Below are 15605 nucleotides of genomic sequence, written 5' to 3' on the forward strand. Positions count from 1 at the left end.
GGGCAGCCGGGTGCCCCTGTGGCACAGAGCTGGGCTCCCAGGGCTCGTGGGGGCCAGCACCCGGGACCTGATGAGGCGTCTGGGGGGGACGCAGGGCCTATTTATAGGTCCCACCACCTATTTACAGGCACGAGCCGAGCGAGCGGGTAAATCCCGGTGCCCAGGGGTAACATCACCCTGGGCAGCACTGCCACGGACCCCCCCTCCCTCCAGGGACAGGATCTGGCCCTGGGGCCCAGAGAGACCCTTGTGTGGGTGGTGGGTGCTGTCCCGGGGGCAGGATGATGGCTCAGGGTGCAGCCCCGTAAACAACAGTCCCATGGGTGCACACTGATGTGGGAGCACCTGCAGGCAGCCAAAGGCTGGTAGGATAAGGGGGGGGAAACTGAGGCAGGGGGAGGGCGGCGTAGCTGGGTGCTTTCCGAAGCACTGGGACAGCTGCTGGGGCCGGGGAGGAGGGGGGGGAACCCGGCACTGCCACCCCGAAAGGCCACGACCTGCAGGCAGCTGCCAGCTTGCGAAAAAACGAGCGTGACTTGGGCCAGGGACAGGAGGGGAGGGGGCGGGGAGGGGCCGAAACCCACGTCAAGGTTGGCAGCGCTCACAGGGCTCTGGCTGGGGTGGGGACACCCCGAAAAGGCACCAGGTTGAGCATCTGGTGGGGAGGGCAAAACGCTGGGACCCCCAATATCACCCCTCCCTGGGACCTGCCCCAACAGCTCAGACACCTCCGTCCTCTCCATCTGCCTCTATTAATGGCGGGGCTTGGGGACAGCCTGCGGGGACCATCCCCGTGGGGACCGGTGGGGCAGACGGGGGTCTCAGGCTGGCAGCAGTGCAGGCGGCTCGTCCTCATCAGAGTCGAATTCGGCGTTTTCATCCTTCACCCACTTGCCAGAGCAGTCCTGGATCCAGCCGGCACTGGGGACAGACAGAGAGGCGGAGGGAGTGAGAGGCGGCTCGTTATGGGGTTCCCTGCACCAACAGGGCCAAGACTCACCTCCGCAGCTGCAGGTATCGCTCCAGGGCCTGGCGTCTCTCAGGGCTGAGGGCTTCGGGCCGGCTCAGGGCCGACGATGAGGCTTTTCCTTTGCTGCCTCGCTGCGTCCGGGCTGGAGCTGCCTTCGGTGCATCTGGGAGGGCAGAGAGGGGCTGGCAGGACTCGCAGAAACAGCAGAGGCCTGGCTGAGAGCCCAGGTGCCCTGCCCTGCCAGCGCAGCCCCGGAGCCGCCAGCTAGCTCTTACCCGCTCGTCCACTGCAGTGCCCCGGCAGCAGAGCTGCAGGGCTGGCGTCCACGGCTTCTCCGTCCTTCCGCAACGGCTCTGGAGGCGTCAGGGTGGTGCTTGGCCCCCTCCAGGTCATGCCAGCCTGCGAGCTGCTTCCCTCTGCCCTGTGACAGGAGAAGGAGTCAGGGCCTCGTCCCACAAACGCCCGATGGCAGCGAGGCCATGGCACTGCCGGTCCCTCCTGGGAAGCCCAGAGCTTTCCCCCGTCCTCCAGCAGTGAAACCAAAGGCCTCACCCTGTCCTCCGGCAGCAGCTGCTGTAGGGAGCAGCTTTCAGCAGAGCGCTTCGAGCAATCCTCCTTGTCCGTGCCAGAAGAGGGGCCGGGGAGCCCTGGGGAGAGGGGACAGAGCTCAGGGGAGCCTGGCCGGGGGGGTCCGGCAGGGTGAGGAAGGGGCGTCTGCACCAACCTGCGCGCCTGCCTCCTCTGCCTGCACCTCCTCCTCGTGTCGCTGCTTCTGGGCTGCATCCTGGATTGAGTGCTTCCTGCCGTAGAAGCGCTGCAGGCCTGAAAGAGAGCGAAGGGGACAGCAGGACGCACTCGCTCAGTGCAGCCCACCCCCCCGCCGGTCCCCTACTTACTGCCCGTGTGCTTCTTGCCGGCCCTGTGGACCGTCAGCACGTCCAGCGTGTCGAAGACGGGGCGGTGGGCGCACACTGTGCAGGCGTACCTATGCCAAGGGGGGGAAAGCTGCGTCAGGACCCCATAAGCGGCCAGAGGGGGGCTGCCCTCGGCGGTCTCGCTCACCTCCCGCTCCTCAGCAGCAGCGCCTCATCCTCAGGGATGTAGTTGGCCAACAGGTCTGCAACACGTCTTTTCTGGGAGAGACCGAGGGGGCCGGGTGAGCGCTCGTCCCCCCCGCACCTGCTGCCGGCGGGGGGGGCCTGCCCCCAGTTCGCCCCCAGCCCTGACCCCCTTAGGCCAGGAGACCTCAGCACCCTGGGGACCCCGCTCTGAGGGAGCAAGGGGGGGCGGGTGGGGGAACCGGGGTGTCAAGGCTGGGGAGAGAGGGGGTGGTTTGGGGGACGGGGGCGTGTTGAGGCTGGGGAGGGGGGTAATTTTGAGGAGTGGCCTGGGCCAAGGCGGGTATTTGGGGCGCTGGGAGGGGAACCCTGAAGGGGGTCAAGACAGGGCAGGGGTGAGGGGGAATTGGGGGGCAGAGGAGCGTTTGCAGGCAGGGAGGACGGCGGGCAGGAGGGGTGTTTACAGGCAGGGAGGAGCGGGGAAGGGCTGAGGGGAACCGGGGGGGGCAGGCCGGGGCAAGGGGGCGAACCCGGAGGGTATGTGGGGAGGCCGGGGCCGGAGTCTGGGGGGCCCGGGGAGGGTCTGGGGGCCCGGGGGGTGGTTTGGGGGGGTCGTGGGGGGCCGGGACCCACCTGCAGCACCCCCAGCTGACTGGGGTCGTCCCCCTCCCGCTTGAAGGACATGGCGGTCCCGGCGCCGGCCCGCGGTTACTATGGGAACCGCCCCCACTGTCGCCCAGCTTCCGGGTGGCTTTTCCCGGCGGGCCGCGCGCGGAAGTGGCAACCAATTAGAGAGCGCCAGGGGCGGGGCGGGCGGGTCCGCCCTGCTGCCGGGGGGCGCGGCCCCGTGGCATGACGGGAGTTGTAGTTCCGCGGCGCCATTCCCTGCGGCGGAGTGGGGGGCAGAAACCCGCAGGAGCCGCGGGGAGGGGCAGGGGCCGGAGCGATGGGGAGGTCCCCCGGCTGGGAGGGGGATGGCGGCGGGGCTGCCCGAGGTGGCGGCAGGGACACCCCCCCCCCCCCCGCCCTGTCCCGGACTACAAGTCCCAGAGGCCTCCGCGCGGGCGGCCGGGCCAGGCCTGGCGTCTCCGGCCTCACCGGGGCCCGGGGGCGCCCGGGGGCGGTGGCGGGGCCGAGCCCGCCCCCGTGAGCGGCGGCCGGAGCGCCGGGGCCCTGGGCCCGTCCCCCGCCCGGGCCGGGGCTGTTCGCATCAGCCCCCCCCGCGCTGGCGGGGGCCGGGGCTGAGCGGGGCCGTCCCGCCATGGCGGCGGGGAGCGGGGGAGCGGGGGCCTCCGCCCGGGAGCACCGCCTGGAGCCCGGGGACACGCTGCCGGGGCTGGCGCTGCGCTACGGGGTGACGGTGAGCGGCCACGGGGGCCGGGGGGCCGGGGTCAAGGCGGGGGGGGCATGCGGGGGGCTGGCGTGGCCGTGGGCGGTGTGGGGCAGGGCGGCCGGGGGGCCGGGGCAGGGCGGGCAGGACGACCCCGGGGTCCCCCGGCAGCCCCGCGGTCCCGTGGGGCCCCCCCGTCCCTTCGGCCCCTGTCCCCTTCCCTCGCCCACCCTGTCCCAATGGCTGTCCCCATCCCATCGCTGTCCTCCCCACGTCCTGTCCCCATCCCGGTCCCCATCCCGTCCTTACCTCTGTCCTCGTCCCCATCCTCATCCTGTCCCCATTCTTGTCCCCATCCCATCCTGTCCCCATCCCGGTCCCCATCCCGTCCTTACCTCTGTCCTCATCCCCATCCTCATCCTGTCCCCGTTCTTGTCCCCATTCTTGTCCCCATCCCGTCCTGTCCCCGTCCCGGTCCTCATCCCGTCCTTACCTCTGTCCTCGTCCCCATCCTCATCCTGTCCCCGTTCTTGTCCCCATCCCGGTCCCCATCCTGTCCTGTCCCCGTCCTCATCCCGTCCTTATTGCTGTCCTCATCCCCATCCTCATCCTGTCCCCGTTCTTGTCCCCATCCCGGTCCCCATCCCGTCCTGTCCCCATCCCGGTCCCCATCCCGTCCTTATCTCTGTCCTTGTCCCCATCCTCATCCTGTCCCCGTTCTTGTCCCCATCCCGGTCCCCATCCCGTCCTGTCCCCGTCCCGGTCCTCATCCCGTCCTTATTGCTGTCCTCATCCCCATCCTCATCCTGTCCTCGTTCTTGTCCCCATCCCGGTCCCCATCCCATCCTGTCCCCATCCTGGTCCCCATCCCGTCCTTACCTCTGTCCTCATCCCCATCCTCATCCTGTCCCCGTTCTTGTCCCCATCCCGGTCCCCATCCCGTCCTGTCCCCGTCCCGGTCCTCATCCCATCCTTACCTCTGTCCTCGTCCCCATCCTCATCCTGTCCCCGTTCTTGTCCCCATCCCGGTCCCCATCCCGTCCCATTCCCATCCCTGTCCCCATCCCGTCCTTATCTCTGTCCTCGTCCCCATCCCGTCCTGTCCCCATCCCGGTCCCCATCCCGTCCCTGGCAGATGGAGCAGATCAAGCGCGCCAACCGCCTCTACACCTCGGACACCATCTTCCTCAAGCCCACTCTCCTCATCCCTGCGCCAGCGCAGCCGGCGGGACCCTGCCCTGAGGACGAGGACAAGGACGTGCCCGTCCCCTCGGGGGACACCCCGGCCACCCCCGCCCCGTCCCGCCACGATCTCTCGGCCACCGATTTCCTGCGGCAGCTCGACGCCGAGATCGGGCGCTCCAAGGCGGCAGCGGCAGCGCAACGGCTCCGCGCCGGTGGCAGCACAGGGTGAGCGCACCCATCCCGCCTCCCCTTTTGGGGCAAAACGGGGGCTTTTGGCTGCAGGGTGGGTGGGCTGGTGGCAGGGCCACCCCTCAGTGCCACCCCGCTGTGTCCCTTGCAGCACGGCTGAGGCTGAAGGCACCCGGAGCCCCGATGCCAGGGGCCCGCCGGCCCCCCGAGGCCCCCGCCTCGGCCCCCGGCCCCTCACCAGGACCCCGCGGGCGGCCGCCCTCCGCGACGCCGAGGACGAGATCTTCACGCTGTGACACGGGGGACACCGGGGACGTGCCGCTGTGACTCCAACGCCGTAACTCACACCCCGCAGTGACAGGGACCCCGGGACACCCCCAGCACCCAGCCCCGGCTGGGGGGATACTGGAGGGAACACAGGGATTTTGGGGGGGGACACAGTGTCCCCTCCCTGTCTCCTTCGAGGGGCCTGTCCTGCTGCAGGGACACCCAGTGCCTGGGTGCAGAGCCAGCCCTCTTGCAGGGCTACTGGGAGCTACTGGGAGGTACTGGGACAAGATTTACCAGCTGATGTTTTTTCTCTGGTTGTATTTATTTGTACGTCTTTGCTCTCGGGGCGGGTTTGGGGGGGTGGGACCCCCCAGCCCCCCCGTGCCAGTGCCTGGACCCCCACCGGGACAGGGACAGTCACCCCCACCCCGAGAGCCTGTAAATAAAATGGAGCACTGTCACCCGGCTCTGCCTGTTTGACACCCCCCCCGGGGACACAGTCACCCCCCTGGGGACATGGTCACCCCCCTGGGGACATGACTGCCCCCTCCAGGGACATGGTCACAGCCCTGGGGACACGGTTAACCCCCCGGGGACGCAGTCATTCCCCTTGGGGACACGGTCGTCCCCTCGGGGACATGGATACCCCCCCCGAGGACAGTGTCACCCTGCTAGAGATGTGGTCCCCCCCCGGGGATGCTGTCACCCCTCAGGGACACACGATCGGCACTCTGGGGACACAGTCGTGCCCCCGGGGGTACGGGCACTCAATGGGGGAAACAGTGTCCCCCCCCAGAGTACCTAGGTGCCACGCCGCGTGGTGCCACCAGGTGTCACCCTGTGTCTGCAACCTTGGGACCCCCCCGGGACCCCCCCAGAGCCTCGGGGTCTCCCCAGGGCCATCCAGTCCCCCGGGATGTCCCCAGGGTCCCCTTGTCCCTCCACGGTGGTTCCCCACTTGGGGACCGGAGCCTGAGTGGCACCTGGGGGGGACCCCAGTGCTCCCAGTAACTCCCAGTAACTCCCAGTTCCCCGTGGGCCAGGTGCACACGCGCGTGCAAACGGCCACACGCTGGCGCAGGAGAGGTGACAGGTCCCCGTCCCACTCGTGGGGGGTACACAGAGGTGACAGCCAGCCCCGCCGCACACGCGTGTGCGAGGGTCTCCGCCCGTCTGCGTGGCCGTGCATCGCGTGTGCGTCCACCCGTGTGCACGGCTGCGTGCGTGGACATTTGCACGTGGGCGCGTGCACACGCGTGGGCACCGACACCCCGGCGGAGGTACGGGGCGGGGCTGTGCACAGGCGCGTGCAGGCACCCACGCGCGTCCACCCCGCGGGCGCAGCGCTGTGCCCGCTCCCACGCGTGTGTGCACACGCGTGTGCAAGCCGCGCCCCGCCCCCCCCCCGCCCTCGGCTGCTAATGAGGATCATCTCATTAACGGGGATTAACGCCTATCTATAGGGTGGCCCCGGCGGGGAGGGAGTGTCCCGGGTGGGGGTGTCCCACGGGGGTCCCCGGTCCCGCCCCCGGCCCCGCTCCGGCCGGTCCCGGCCCCGGCCCGTTCCGGGGCGGAGCCGCTCGGGGCCGTTCGGGTCCGCTCGGGGCCGTTCGGGACCGTCCGGGACCGTCCGGGACCGTTCGGGGAGCGGAGCCGGTACCGAGCGCGGAGGGGTCGGGGAGGGGGGGGGTTGGGGGGGTGTTGGGGTGTTGGGGGGGTACTTGGGGTGCCGGGAGGGTGTTGCGGGGTGGCGGGGGGGTGCTGTGGGGTATTTTGGGGTGCTGCGGGGGTGCGGGGGGGTGCTGCCGAGCCGGGCGCTGTGCGGGGCTGGGGGCGCGGGGGGGGGTGTGGGTGCGGGGGGGTGTCCGGGGGTGCGCACAGCCGTACCCCCCTGCACGCGCTTGTGCTGCGCGGGGTGTCCCGGCGCTGCTGGCAGCAGTTCCCGGGGCGCTGGGAGCACTGGGAGCACTGGGACGGGGGTACTGGGGGCATTGGGGATACTGAAATGGGGGCACTGGGACCACTGGGAGGGGGGCACTGGGATGGGGGTACAGGGACGCTGGAATGGGAGCACTGGGACTACTGGGAGGAGGGCACTGGGGGAGACAGGGGACACTGGGATGAGGCACTGGGGACACTGAAATGAGGGCACTGGGACCACTGGGAGGAAAGCACTGGGGACACTGGGATGTGGGTACACAGGAGACTGGGAGGGGGCACTGGGACCACTGGGAGGAAAGCACTGGGGACACTGGGATGGGGGTACACAGGAGACTGGGAGGGGGCACTGGGAGCACTGGGATGATGCACTGGGGACACTGGGATGTGGGTACACAGGAGACTGGGAGGGGGCACTGGGACCACTGGGAGGAAAGCACTGGGGACACTGGGATGGGGGTACACAGGAGACTGGGAGGGAGCACTGGGAGCACTGGGAGGAGGCACTGGCAGCACAGTCCCTGCGCTCGGGGTGCATGTCCCCGCTGTCCCCACGCGCCCCCCATGCCTCAGTTTCCCCCCGCTGAGATGAGCCCCTCGCAGCCCGGGGGGGGTCACCCCCAGCCCCGCAGCCCCTCCGGGCGCCCGTGACGATGCTGGGGGTCCCACTGCCCTTCGTCCTCCTCCTCCTCGTCCCCGGGGGGGCCCCGCAGTCCTTCCCGCGGGACCTGGTGGCACGCAGCACCGTGGGGCTGGCAGGTGAGCAGAGGGGTGCCGGGGCGGGGGTGACCGGGGCTTGGGGGGCCAGCGGGGTGTCACCGCGTCCCCCCCGTCCCTGCAGCCACCGCCGCCTACCCCCGCTTCGGCGGCCTTCGGGGGGACAACGTCACGGCCCAGCTCGGCCTCGACTTCCAGCGCATGCTGCGCCTCAACGGCACCCTCTTCGTCGCCGCCCGGTGAGCGGGGCCATGCGCTCGGGCGCGCTCGGGCACGCCTGTGTGTGCTTTGTGCTTGGGCACACTTGTGCACACTCGTGTATGCTTGTCTGTGCTTGTGCAAGCTCATGTGTGCCTGTGCACGCTTGTGCGTGCTTGTGCGTGCTTGTACATGCTTGTCTGTGCTCGTGCGCACTTGTGCACGCTTGTGCGTGCTTGTCTGTGTTTGTGCAAGCTCATGTGTGCCTGTGCATACTTGTCTGTGCTTGTGCACACTTGTGCGTGCTTGTCTGTGCTTGTGCAAGCTCATGTGTGCCTGTGCATACTTGTCTGTGCTTGTGCACACTTGTGCGTGCTTGTCTGTGCTTGTGCAAGCTCATGTGTGCCTGCGTACGCTTGTGCATGCTTGTGTGTGCTTGTGGAAAGTTGTGTGTGCTTGTGGAAGGTTGCGCACGCTTGTTGACACGTGCACGTGCTTCTGGAGGCTTGTTTGCTTCTGCACGCTTGGGCACGCTTGTGCAAACTTGTGTGTGCTTGTCCACGCTTGGGCACGCTTGCGCCCACTTCTGCACGCTGGAGCCCGATTGCCCCCGCCTGTGCACGCTTGTGCCCGCCAGCGCGTGCTCCTGCACGCTCGTGCGTGCTTGGGCCCCCGCGTTCCCTCCCGTGGCCCCGAACGTGTCCCCGTGCCCCTCGCACACTCACGCCCTCCCCCCCCAGGGACCACATCTACGCCTTCGACCTGGGGCAGGACAAGGGGACGCTGTACCCCGAGCGGGTAAGGGGGTCCGGGGCTGCCGTCCCTGGGGCCACGGGGGGGCCGGGGTGGGGGGGCCCCGTGCCCACCCCTCCGCCTCACCCTGCAGCACCTCAGCTGGGAGACGCGGGACAGGGAGAACTGCGCCATGCGGGGCCGGCTGCAGGTACGGGGGTGTGGGGGTACAGGGTGTGGGGGTACAGGGTGTGGGGGTACGGGATGTGGGGGTACAGGGTATGAGGTATAGGGGTGTGGGGGTATGGGGGTGTGGGGATACAGGGTATGGGGGTACAGGATGTGGGGTATATGGTAGGGGGAGGTATAGGGGTACGGGATGTGGGGGTACAGGGTATGAGGTATAGGGGTGTGGGGGTACGGGGTGTGGGGTATATAGTAGGGGAGGTAGGGGGGTACAGGGTGTGGGGGTACAGGGTATGAGGTATAGGGGTGTGGGGGTACAGGGTACGGGGGTGTGGGGTATGGGGGTGCAGGGGTGCAGGGTATGGGGGTACAGGGTAGGGGGTACAGCATATAGGGGTAGGGGGTACTGGTATTGGGGCACAGGGGTATGGGGTGTGGGGGTACGGGTGCGTGTGGGGCGTATGGGGGATACAAGGGGTGGGGGCAAACAGGGGGCTCTGGGCAGGGGGAGGTGGTGACACCGGGGCCCCTCTGTCCCCCCGATGTCCCCTCCGTGTCCCCCCTGTGTCCCCCCATGCCCCGCGCAGGACGAGTGCCACAACTACATCAGGGTGCTGGTGCCCCGCGACGCCGGCACCCTCCTGGCCTGCGGCACCAACGCCTTCAGCCCCCTCTGCCGCACCTACCAGGTGGGGGGAGCCCGGGGGGTGGGTGTCACGAGTGGGGGGGCTCAGACCCTGCTGGGAGCATGGGGGGGTATTATGAGTGTGGGGGGTCTTGGCCCCCACTGGGGAGCATGGGTGTGATGAATGTGTGGGGGGTCTCAGCCTCTGCTGGGGAGTACGGGGGGGGTGATGAGTGGGGGGATCTCGGCACCTACTGGGGAGCGTGGGAGGGTGTGATGAATGTGGGGGGTCTCAGTCCCCACTGGGGAGTGCAGCGGGGCAGTACCCAGAGGTGTGACAAGCGCGGGGGTCCTCAGTGTCTCCTCACCGGGGCTGGGGGTAGCGGGGGGTGCCGGGTTGTGTGTGTGATGAGCGCAGGGGGTCTCAGCACCTCCGCCCCCCCCAGGTGAGCAGCCTGGCGCAGGAGGGTGAGGAGGTGAGCGGCCAGGCCCGGTGCCCCTTCGACGCCAAGCAGAGCATCGTCGCCCTCTTCGTCGGTGGGTGCTGGAGGGGGGGGACGGGGTCCCCAGGGCAGGGTCAGGGCTGACACTGGTGTCCCCCCCAGACGGCAGCCTGTACTCGGCCACGGTGGCCGACTTCCAGGCGAGCGACGCGGTGATCTACCGCAGCCTCAGCCCCGGCCGCCCCCCCCTGCGCACCCTCAAGTACAGCTCCCGCTGGCTGCAGGGTACCCCACTGCATGGGGGGGTACGGGAGGGGGGTACGTGGGGCTGGCGCAGGGGGTATGGGTGTCTGGGGGGAGGCAATAGAGGGGTGCGGGTGTATATGGGGATGGGGTAGGGGGTACGGGCGTATGGGGGGGTGATGGGGGCAGGTAGAGGGGTACGGGGGTATTGGGGTGCTGTGGGCTGGGGTAGAGGGGCGGGGGTGTATGGGGGGGCTGTGGGGGACACAGGGGCTGGGATCTGGGGGTAGAGGGCTATGGGGCCACGGAGGGGTGGAGGGGGCAGGGGAGGGGTGAGCACGGGGCTGGGGGACGGGCACAGGAGGCGGTGGGGACTGACGGCCCCCCCGGCCCCCCAGAGCCCCACTTTGTCCAGGCGCTGCCCTACGGCCCCTACGTCTACTTCTTCTTCAGGGAGGTCGCCGTGGAGCTCAGCGCCCTGGGGAAGGTGGGCGCGGGGGCGCGGGGGCGGGGGGGCACCCGGGTGCCCACCCCCCTGGCATCAAGGCAGGGGAGACCCCAGTGCCCCTCGCTGGGGTGTCTGGGCGGGTGCTGGTGCCTCCCAGGGTGCTGCTGCCTGCGGGTGCTCCTGGGTGCCAGCCCACGGGGACTGATGCCCATGGGTGCCCCATGGGTGCCAGCCCGAGGTGCCGATGCCCCTGGCTACCCGGGTGACAGTGCTGATGCCCATGGGTGCCGATGCCCATGGGTCCCTGGGTGCTGATGTCTGTGGGTCTCTGGGTGCTGACACCCATGGGTGCCTGGTGCCGATGCTTGAGGGTCTTTGGCTGCTGATACCTGCAGGTGCCCATGTGCTGACACCCATGGGTGCCCAGGTGCTGATGCCTGCGGGTCCCTGGGTGCCAGCGCCCATGGATGCCCAGGTGCTGATGCCTGTGGGTCCCTGGGTGCTGACGCCCGTGGGTGCTGGCGCAGGTGGCAGTGGCACGGGTGGCGCGGGTGTGCCGCAACGACCGGGGGGGCTCCCCACGGGTGCTGGAGCGGCGCTGGACCTCCTTCCTGAAGGTGCGGCTGCAGTGCGCCGTCCCCGGGGACGCCGTCTTCTACTTCGATGTCCTCGAGGCGGTGACACCCCCCCGGGCCCTGCACGGGCGCCCCGCCGTCCTCGCCCTCTTCGGCACCCAGCCCAACAGGCATGATGGCCGGGACACGGTGACAGGGGGGACATGGGCTCGTGGTGGATGGGAGCGTGGGGACGTGGGTGGCCAAGGGGACGTGGGGCTGTAGACGCACACGGCAGGGGAGCGCAGCATGGGGGGACATGGGCAGGGACATGGGGACAGGAGAGATGGGGACATGGGGACACAGGAGATGGGGACGTGGGGATGCACTCACACGGGGACATGGGGACACAGTGGGACAGGACACAGGGATGCAGACACAGGGGAACAGGGTGTGGGGACACAGCGGGGACCAACAGAGACATGGAGGGGCCCTGGCCAAACCAAGGACAACCTGGCAGCCCCGGGAGGGGACAGGGGTGTCCCCAGTGCCGGTGCCACCCCCTGCCACCGCCGCAGCATCCCTGGCTCGGCCGTCTGCGCCTTCTACCTGGCGGACGTGGAGCGGGCGTTCGAAGGACCCTTTGCCGAGCCCCGCGGCACCGCCGGCACCTGGACCCCGGTGCCCGAGGACAGGGTGCCCCGACCCAGGTATCCCCCCGCCCTGCACCCGGATGCCTGGGTCCCCCCAGGGTGCGGCGACCACTCAGACACCTGGGTCCTCACACCGGCTGTGCCGCAGGCCGGGCTGCTGCGCCGGGATGGGACCGGCCACCAGCATCGTCACCTCCGGGGACTTCCCCGATGAGACGTTGGCCTTCGCCAAGGAGCACCCGCTGCTGCATGGCGCCGTGGCACCCGCCGGCGGGCAGCCCCTCTTCACCCGCACCGGCACCAGGTGCACCCCGGCGGCGGGACAGGGTGGCCTCGGGGACAGGGTGGCCTCGGGGGACAGTGTGGCTCGTGTGAGGAGGGTGTAGCGTGCAGGGGGGTGAGGGTGCAGCCGGTCCTGTGGGTGCTGTGGGGTGGGGAGGGTCCGTGTGCAAGGGTCCTGTGCAAGGGTGCGCGAGGCCACTCGAGGGTGTGCAAGACCCCGCTGCGAGGGCGTGCGAGCGGCTGCAGAGCCGCATGCGAGGCCTCGTGCGAGGCGGGTGCGAGGGTGTGCTGGGCGCAGGCTGACGCAGCTGGCGGTGGACACGGGCGCGGGGCCGCGGGGGAACCAGACCGTGCTCTTCCTGGGCGCCGAGGACGGGCGGGTGCTGAAGGTCCTGGCGGCCATGCAGCATCTCGGGGCCACCCGGCACCCCAGTGGCACCCCAGCACCCGGTGACAGCCGGGAGCCTGGTGACACCGGGGATGCTGGCTCCGAGACGCTGCTGCTGGAGGAGATCAGCCTCTATGACCCCGGGCGGTGAGTGCCAGGTGCTGGGTGCCCGGGGCTGTGGGTGCTGGGGGGCTTGTGAGGGCCCTGGGTGCTGATGGGTGCTAGGAGGCAGAGAGCATTGATGGGTGCAGCAGTGGTGTGGGTGCTCTGCAGGTGCTGGGGGGTGATGTGGGTGCCACGGGGCATTGATGGGTGCTGGGGGGGCCATATGGGTGCCATGGGGTCATGCAGGTACCATAGGGTGCTGATGGGTGCTGGGGGCCATGCAGGTGCCGTGGGCTGCTGGCAGGTGCCGTGGGGTGCTGGTGGGTGCCATGGGGCTGCAGGGTGCTGACAGGCACTGTGGGGTGTTTCCAGGTGCCGTGAGGCTGTGGGTGCTGGGGCAGGGTGCAGTCATGATGGGTGCTATGGGGGTGCAGGTGCCGGGGGCCGCGGGGTGCCAGCCGGGTGCTGGGGATGGAGCTGCACCTGCCGGGCCAGGAGCTCTACGTCGCATTCACCGGGTGCCTGGTGCGTCTGCCCCTGAGCCGCTGCGCCCGGCACGGCGCCTGCCGCAGGTGAGCCGGGGGCCGAGGGGCGTGCGAGAGCACGAGGGCGTGCGAGGGCACAGGGGCACATGCAGGCACGGGGTGTGCATGGGGGGACGACGGCGTGCAAGGGCAGGGAGACGTGTGAGCACGCAGGGGCGTGCGAGGGTCAGGGGTGTGCAAGGGCGTGCGAGGGCACAGGGGCGTGCGAGGGCGGCTCCGGCACCCGGCCGCCTGGGTCCCCCCGCGCAGGAGCTGCCTGGCTGCCCGTGACCCCTACTGCGTCTGGCTGCCCCCCAGGGGCTGCGTCCCCTTCTCCGAGGACCTCCCGTAAGTGACCCTGCGGTGGCCCCCGCGGTGGCATTCCCTGGGGGCTCTCCCTGTGCCCCCCACAATCTCCTGGGTGCCTTCCACACGGTGGGGACACTGGGGACGGTGGGTGACATCCCCCCCCTGTCTGCCCCAGGAGCGGCTTCGAGCAGGACATGGAGGGATCCCCCGGGATCACTGGGACCTGCCAAGGTGAAGGGAGGGGACATGGGTGACATTGGGGGGCATTGGGGACATGGGAATATTTGGGGACATAGAGGGTCACCATGGGAACTTCTGAGGACATGAAGTCATGGCGGGGGGGGTGTGTGTGCAGGTGGCACCAGGGCAACGCTGGGGGCCCTGGGACATGTGGGGGACACCAGAGGATGTGGAGGACATCAGGGGACATGGGTGGTCCCAGGGGACACGGGTGGCCTGGCCTGACCCCACTCTGCTCTCACAGATGCACCAGCTGCGGGGGACAGTGACGGGGACAGGGACTTGGCCCATGGTCAGTGACACCCCGTCTGTCGCCCCTGGACACCCATTGGGAGGGACCCTGGGGACCACGGAGGGACACAGGAGGGACCCAGGGACTAGGAGGGACCCCTGGGATGGGAGAGGGATCCCAGGGGTGGGGGGGACCCCAGGGATAGGAGAGAGGGACCCCAAGGACTGGGGAGGGACCCTGGGGATGGGGGGACCCCCAGGGACAGGAGAGGGACCCCAGGCAGCAGGAAGGACCCCAGGGACAGGAGAAGGATCCAGGCTGGGGGGACCCCAGGGGTGGGAGAGGGACCCCGGGCACCAGGAGGGACCCCAGGGACAGAAGGACCCGGGGTGGGGGGACCCCAGGGGTGGGAGGGGGACCCCGGGCACCAGGAGGGACCCAAGGGACAGAAGGACCCGGGGTGGGGGGACCCCAGGGACCAGGAAGGGAAGCCGGGGTGGGAGAAGGACCCCAGGGACCAGGAGGGGCCCCGGGGGGGTCCGGGGCAGGGTCATGTCCCCCCGCGTGCGTGGCGAGCTGACGGGTGCTCCCGCAGGGGTGCGTCAGGCCGGGCCGGGGGCCGCGGCGACGGTGCCAGTGCCGGTGCTGGTGGGCTGCGTGCTGGGCGCCTTCGCCCTGGGTGCCCTGGCCAGTGGGCTGCTGGCGGCCTGCTGCCGCCACCCCGCTGTCCCCAAGGGACCCCCGGAGCCCCCCGCCGCCCCGCGGCCCCCGGCCCAGCCGCCCACCCCCCGCCTCTACCCGCCGCTGCCACCCCAGGGAGGGGCCGGGGGCCTGTGGGACCCCCCCGAGCTGCCCACCCCCGAGGCCACCCCGCAGCCACCCACCAAGACGCCCCGGGAACGGGCAGCAGAGCCCCGGCGCGGCCAGGCCACCCATCTCGGCACCCCAGGGTGCCCAGAGCCCCCCGGCCCGGGACCCCCACCCAAGCCCACCCTGGAGGAGCTGCTGCAGCGGCTGCACGGGGCGGGGGGCTCGGGGTGGCCGGTGACCCCCCCGGGCGCCAGCTCCTTCGCCAACCGGGTGCAGCCAGGCGCCCCGTTCTCCAGCCTCCCCCTAGCCCCCCGCGACGGGGCGCCCCGGCGGCTGGACGTGCCCCCCGACAGCCCCCCCCCGCCCCGGCGGCCCCTGGCACAGAGACACTCGCTGGGGGGGACGCCCGCGAGACCACCCGGCCTGGCCCGGGGGCTCACCCGCATGCACTCGCTGGGGGCCCCGGGGGGGCCGCCCTGGGGACCCCGGCCCGGCGCCCTGGAGCGCTCCCTCTCCATGAAGCCCCCAGTGCTGCCCAAGCCCCTGCTGGTGCCGGCGGCCCCCGGGCGGCCCTGAGCCCCCCGCCGGGGACACGGGGACGTCCTGGTCCCCAGCACCCATGGGACACCCCTGCTGCAGCTGGCGGAGGACCCCCGAGCCATCCGCTGCCCCAGGTGGCAGGGTCCCCAGCTCCGTACCCTGAGCCACAAGGGTCCCTGTGTCCCCAGGCTGGCCCCCACCGGGGTCCCCATGTCCCCGGGCTGCCATCTCCCTCCCTTGGGTGGTGAGGGTCCCCAAGCCACCCCATCTCCCTACCCAGGGTGACGGGATCCCTGCAACCCTGAGCCACCCCCACGTCCCAGCCCAGGGTGACTGCGGTCCCCGTGTCCCCAGGCTGGCCCCCACCAGGGAGACGAGGGTCCCCGTGTCCCCATCTCCCAGAGCTTTTTTTTTTTTTTTTTGCTTTCTAATTTAT

General features: G+C 70.3%; 3 protein-coding genes across 3 annotated transcripts; 2 read left to right on the forward strand and 1 right to left on the reverse strand.

Moving 5' to 3' along the window:
* Positions 1-733: 733 nt before the first annotated feature.
* SCNM1 (sodium channel modifier 1) lies at positions 734-2712 on the reverse strand. Its single transcript, XM_059832383.1, has 8 exons — positions 2662-2712; positions 2033-2103; positions 1867-1955; positions 1695-1792; positions 1523-1617; positions 1246-1391; positions 1001-1133; positions 734-921 (listed from the first exon to the last, which is right to left on the reverse strand). The coding sequence occupies exons 1-8, from the start codon at positions 2710-2712 to the stop codon at positions 822-824; spliced, it is 783 nt and encodes a 260-aa protein (XP_059688366.1). The 3' UTR covers positions 734-821.
* Positions 2713-3289: 577 nt separating this feature from the next.
* On the forward strand, positions 3290-5418 carry LYSMD1 (LysM domain containing 1). The gene is made up of 3 exons (XM_059832062.1): positions 3290-3388; positions 4494-4768; positions 4884-5418. The coding sequence occupies exons 1-3, from the start codon at positions 3290-3292 to the stop codon at positions 5026-5028; spliced, it is 519 nt and encodes a 172-aa protein (XP_059688045.1). The 3' UTR covers positions 5029-5418.
* Positions 5419-7593: 2175 nt separating this feature from the next.
* Positions 7594-15205, forward strand: SEMA6C (semaphorin 6C). Its single transcript, XM_059832248.1, has 17 exons — positions 7594-7699; positions 7782-7896; positions 8596-8653; positions 8742-8798; positions 9361-9462; positions 9845-9935; positions 10004-10126; positions 10483-10571; positions 11060-11277; positions 11665-11796; positions 11888-12043; positions 12320-12556; positions 12949-13086; positions 13309-13386; positions 13523-13578; positions 13832-13879; positions 14415-15205. Exons 1-17 carry the CDS (start codon positions 7594-7596, stop codon positions 15203-15205), a joined length of 2595 nt encoding a protein of 864 aa, XP_059688231.1.
* Positions 15206-15605: the final 400 nt, after the last annotated feature.

Source organism: Gavia stellata, chromosome 33 (assembly GCF_030936135.1).
Source record: "Gavia stellata isolate bGavSte3 chromosome 33, bGavSte3.hap2, whole genome shotgun sequence".
Taxonomy (NCBI): Eukaryota; Metazoa; Chordata; class Aves; order Gaviiformes; family Gaviidae; genus Gavia; species Gavia stellata.

What these genes read in the sequence shown, in the direction of transcription:
- SCNM1 (XM_059832383.1), bottom strand. Translation starts at nt 2,712, where the DNA reads ATGTCCTTCAAGCGGGAGGGGGACGACCCCAGTCAGCTGGGGGTGCTG. An exon ending in CGGCAAGAAGCACACGGGCA is followed by an intron (nt 1,793 to 1,866) that starts GTAAGTAGGGGA and finishes GCTCTCTTTCAG; the next exon opens with GCCTGCAGCGCTTCTACGGC. An exon ending in GCACTGCAGTGGACGAGCGG is followed by an intron (nt 1,134 to 1,245) that starts GTAAGAGCTAGC and finishes CTGCCCTCCCAG; the next exon opens with ATGCACCGAAGGCAGCTCCA.
- LYSMD1 (XM_059832062.1), top strand. Translation starts at nt 3,290, where the DNA reads ATGGCGGCGGGGAGCGGGGGAGCGGGGGCCTCCGCCCGGGAGCACCGC. An exon ending in CGCTGCGCTACGGGGTGACG is followed by an intron (nt 3,389 to 4,493) that starts GTGAGCGGCCAC and finishes CGTCCCTGGCAG; the next exon opens with ATGGAGCAGATCAAGCGCGC. An exon ending in CGCGCCGGTGGCAGCACAGG is followed by an intron (nt 4,769 to 4,883) that starts GTGAGCGCACCC and finishes TGTCCCTTGCAG; the next exon opens with CACGGCTGAGGCTGAAGGCA.
- SEMA6C (XM_059832248.1), top strand. Translation starts at nt 7,594, where the DNA reads ATGCTGGGGGTCCCACTGCCCTTCGTCCTCCTCCTCCTCGTCCCCGGG. An exon ending in CCATGCGGGGCCGGCTGCAG is followed by an intron (nt 8,799 to 9,360) that starts GTACGGGGGTGT and finishes TGCCCCGCGCAG; the next exon opens with GACGAGTGCCACAACTACAT. An exon ending in CATCGTCGCCCTCTTCGTCG is followed by an intron (nt 9,936 to 10,003) that starts GTGGGTGCTGGA and finishes TGTCCCCCCCAG; the next exon opens with ACGGCAGCCTGTACTCGGCC.